This window comes from Oratosquilla oratoria, chromosome 10 (assembly GCF_046742065.1).
Source record: "Oratosquilla oratoria isolate Oo_2021 chromosome 10, ASM4674206v1, whole genome shotgun sequence".
NCBI classification, from domain to species: domain Eukaryota; kingdom Metazoa; phylum Arthropoda; class Malacostraca; order Stomatopoda; family Squillidae; genus Oratosquilla; species Oratosquilla oratoria.
The window spans coordinates 34495845-34500790 of record NC_134786.1 but is presented as its reverse complement, the minus strand read 5'-3'; the positions used below and the strand labels follow the sequence as shown (position 1 = coordinate 34500790).

Genomic DNA, 4946 nt, shown 5'->3' with positions numbered 1-4946 from the left:
CAAGGGCACCACTCATAAGACTAAAGTGCAATCCCAAACAAGTGGACTGAAATAGTCAGGAGTCAGTTCCACGATTTGAAATACTAAAATGGACGAAGACACGTTCAGAGGGAAAGCGGTCTCCCAATGGGAACAGACAAAAAAATTTGGGGAACAAATCGTTCTGAATACGAACGAAGGCATGAATAAATACATATAGGTACGTAGCCATACACACGCCCACATTTGCTGATCCTCCAATTCTCTGTAGATCGTCGCTACAACATACATTCATACATACATACATACATACATACATACATACATACATACATATATACATACATACATACATACATACACACATACATACATACATACATACATACATACATACATACATACATACATACATACATACATACATACATACATACATACATACATACATACATACATACATACATACATCGTCGTCGTTGGCAGTACTCGTGTCCGATTATACGCAGCTTACTGACGTTTCATTCTATGTGAGATTAGCCCTATCTGGGCTCGGAAGAGGCGGCACAGCCACCACAGGGAATGGTCGGGGGCTTCTGAGGATTCTCTGCTCTTGCCTTCCTTATATTTCTTTTTACCTCTATTTGCTGCCTTCTGTTGTTCTCAAAGGTCTCTGTTTTTTCGCGGATGGTTCTTCTCCAGCTCTCTCTATTAGCGGCCTCTGTTCCCCAGTTGATAGGGTCGATGTCAACCGCCTTCAGAGTATGCTTGAGCGGGTCTTTGAACCGGCGCTTTTGTGCACCGCGAGGTCTGTTCCTAGAGTCAAGCTCTGAGAACAGTACTTGTTTTGGCAAGCGATTGTCATTCATCCGGGCAAGATGACCAGCCCATCTTAGTCGGTGACGTGTTATAGTGGCCTCTATGCTTTCCGTCCTTGCGCGGAGGAGGACCTCGTTGTTTGTGACCCTGTCTTGCCACTTTATCCGCAGGATCTGACAGAGTTTAGATTGGTTGAATATTTTCAGTTCCACTGTGTCCTTCCTGCAAAGTACCCAGATCTCACAAGCGTAGAGCAAGGTGGAAATTACAACAGCCTGATAGACCATTAGTTTTGTGTTTGCGGCCCATGCAGCCATAGAACAGGTGAGTTTGAAAGAGAAGGTTTGTTGCATATCGTAACAATTGGTGTACCAGAAGTGGGATATTGAAGTGATAAATGACTTGATACTGAAGTGATAAGTGACTTGATATTGAAGTGATAAGTGACTTAAGTGATCATGGATGCCACCGGTGATGGTAAAGACAGAAAAATTGAGGGAAGGCAGGTGGCGACTGTGATGGCGTCGAGTGAATGTGAAGATGACACGGTGTTGCACCGGGAGGTTACAGAACACGTATCTCCTCAGTCAATGTTGCTCATGGCACAACGCTCAGTGGCCGAGATGTTGAAACACCAACAACAGGTCATGGCAGATATGCTTGCGATCCAAATGGATCAGCAAAAAGAGGTCATGACTGAAGTGAAAGAGGATCTGAGGGCTATTATGGGAGAGAACATGGTGTCTGTAGAAACACACGTCAAACAGTATGTTGACGACGTGTACCACCGTGTGAAAGAATAGGTTTAGGAAAAGGTGGTGGCAGTGAAGGAAGAGTTTAAGGAAGAGATGGTGGCAGTGAAGAAAGAGGTTAAGGAGGAGGTGAAAGCAATAGAAGAGAGGTGCCGTGAGCACATGCAGACGTGTCTAGACAAGGTATCGACACTTGAGGTGGTTTTGTTGAGACAGAAGACTAGGGAGATTGCAGCAAATCTCGATACCGTAACATAGTGCAATTTAGTTGAGCGTCGTGTGGCCGGAGCTTCCTCCCTACCCGCCTTGCAAGCGGTGAGCACCAGCACCCCACCAATCTCACCTCCTCGTAGCCTCTCGCACCCACCGGCGTCTCTACTCACTACCTCTCTACGGCGGAGGAGCACCTGTTTGCACGTGAACCCAGAGGACGAGCTCACATGGAGACGTCTGGGGGGTCGTTCAGTTGAACTGCAACCCCGGGGGGCCTGTGGAGGTGGTGAAGTCACACGGTGTGAGAAGGAGAGGAAGGTGATTGAACATGACGGGAAAGTGTTTTAGGACGCATACCAGGCACAGTACGATGTGGTTGCAGCCCGTCAAAATTGGTCACAGGAAGAGAAGGCCTTTCAGCTGGTGAGTGTGCTCAAAGGGCAGGCGTTGGAAGTGCTGTAACACTTAACCCCCGCCCAACTGCGATGTTATGACAGTGTGGCTGGGGCTCTCCGGCGTCGCTTCTGCAGGAGGCGGCAACCGGAGGTGTTCCAGGCCCAGCTGAAGACGAGGAGGTGAGGGAAGGACGAGGCCCTTCCCTTACTAGTGCAGGACGTGGAGGTGCTAGTGAGGGGCGCTTACCCCTTGGCCACGGAGGACACCGTGGACATGTTGGCCAAGGACTGCTTCGTGGACGCCCTACACGATCGGCAGTTACAGATCCACGTTAAGCAGGCTACGCCCAAGAACGTGCGAGAGGCTTTGGCAAGGGCTGCGGAGTTTGAGGCCTTTCTCATGAGCGTCAGCCCAGCTACTTCCCCACCTCCCAGCGACGCGCCGGGGTGGAAGCGTAGCCCGAGCCGTGCTTGAGCCCGGCGTGCTCAGGCAAGTGGCAAGGCATCTCAACCTGGTGGGAAGGCGAGCCCCACGCCTTTGAAAGGATCGTGCTTCAACTGTGGTCAGGTAGGTCATAAAAACTACGACTGCAAGAGGAGGGCACGGTCGCTGGAGGACGGAAAGCGGCAGGTATTCGAGCCCTGCTGTTGGAGTTACGGAATGCGGGGGCACAATTCCTCTGAGTGACACCAGCCCAAGGGGGTGACGCCATCGGCGGAAAACTTGAAGCAGCTGGGGGCCGGGGCACCTTCCCAGCAGAGCACTCGGGCACCCCAAGCCATCTAAGGTGTCGTCATGTGGCGGCGTCCAACGCCATCAAGTCGGCGGGAAGTATAAATGGACGCCAGGTGGAGATGGTAGTGGATACGGAGACAGAGAGGACCTTCGTACCAGAGGTAATCCTACCGGAACGTGGTGTGAAGTTCGTGGGTCAGCAACTGTGTGGAGTTACAGGAGACTGTGTACCTGTGAAGGGACCGGTGTGGGTGAATCTGGCCGTAAGCAGGGTGACTGAACGCCTGCCTGTGTTTGTGGCGGAAATGGAAGATGAATGCCTGTTGGGGTTGGATTTCCTTAATCGCGTGGGGGCGTGTGTTGATCTCCAGGAGGGTAGGATGTCAGTGAGGAGCTATGAAGTTCCTTTTAATCCTAATGGAGAGCTCGCCACGAGGGATGAGGTAAAGGAACCAAGAGGGCAGAGATCCCAGGCCGTCAAGTCACCCAGCCAAGGTAAAGCGCGGAAGGAAAGAGTGGCCCGCACCTCCGCTACTACGACCATGCACCGCACCGCATCCACCACTATCACCACCGCTAACAGCAAGAGATGGAACCACCGAAGGAGGAGAAGAAACAGAAGGACCGACCAGAGGGCCTGCCTGAGTACTTGGATGACTTTCCGGGGAGGAGCATCACTCAGCTGACAGCTGAGCAGGCGAGTAGAGTGAAGGCATTACTTGCACAGTACCGTGACGTGTTCGGCAGTGGAGACATGGACTTGGGTCGCACGTCATTGGTTCAATACAGCATCTATACCAGAATAGTTCTCCCATCAAGCAGGCGCCTCGTCGAGTCCCACCAGCGAAGAGAGAAGAAATGGAGAAGCTGGTCCGAGAGTTGGCAGCAACGGGAGTGATTGAGCGGTCAGACAGCCCGTGGTGCTCGCTGGTAGTCCTAGTGATGAAAAAGGACGGAAGCCGGAGGTTCTGCGTAGAATACCGAGCGCTGAACGCCGTCACTGTCCCTGACGCTTACCCTCTCCCCCGCATCGACGAGACGCTAGACGCTCTCAGTGGGGTCCAGTGGTTCTCCACGCTGGACTTGAAGTCAGGCTATCATCAAGGCCTGAGGACAAAAAGAGGACAGCCTTCTCGATTGGGCAAGGCCTGTGACATTGGAACGTGATGCCCTTTGGCCTCATGAACGCCCCTGGAATCTTCGAGCGTCTTATGGAGCGCGTACTCGACGGTATGCAGTAGAAGGCGGCAGTCGTCTACCTAGACGACATGCTGGTGTTTGGAGACACCTTCGAAGAGGAGCTGGCCACGCTCACAGAAGTGTTCGCCCGCATGAGGAAGGCTGGCCTGAAGCTGAATCCAAAGAAGTGCACTCTATTCAAGTCAGAAATACCGTTCTTGGGACATGTCTTCGGAAGAGAAGTTGTGAGGACTGACCCACTCAAGGTCACCGCTGTGGAAGGATGGCCAGTCCCTCAGAATGTCTCAGAGCTGCGCAGTTTCCTGGGCCTGTGCACGTATTACCGGAGGTTTGTGGCAGGGTTCGCCACCATCGCCGCCCCACTGCACCATCTGACGAGGAAGGGAGCAGCCTTCGAGTGGACCGAGGGGTACCAGCATGCTTTCGTGGCACTGAAGCGAGAGTTGGTGGAAGCACCAGTGCTTCCCCACCCCCAGTTGGGCTTGCCGTACATTGTGGACACGGGCGCGAACCAAGAGGGCAAGAGGGTGTGGGAGCCGTGTTGTCACAGCTTCATGATGGGAAGGAGTATGTCGTGGGCTACTATAGTGCCAAGTTTAACAAGGCGGAAAGAAACTACTGCGTCACACGGAAGGAACTGGCAGCAGTGATGAAAGCACTCGCCCACTTCCATCACTACCTGTATGGCACGCGCTTCACCATTCGTACGGATCACGCCGCCCTGAGATGGTTGAAGACGATGAGGGAGCAATACAACTATGGGATCGAGCACCGACCTGGCCGGGTGCATAACAACGCCTACAGCCTAAGTCGCCGTTCCTGTCCACCTGAGTGTGTGCATTGCTCACGGCG

At 52.7% G+C, this 4946-nt stretch overlaps 1 protein-coding gene across 1 annotated transcript; it reads left to right on the top strand.

The window, feature by feature from the left end:
* Nucleotides 1-4162: 4162 nt before the first annotated feature.
* On the top strand, nt 4163-4744 carry LOC143028852 (uncharacterized). Its single transcript, XM_076191214.1, has one exon. It carries the CDS (start codon nt 4163-4165, stop codon nt 4742-4744), a length of 582 nt encoding a protein of 193 aa, XP_076047329.1.
* The last annotated feature ends 202 nt before the right edge of the window (nt 4745-4946 follow it).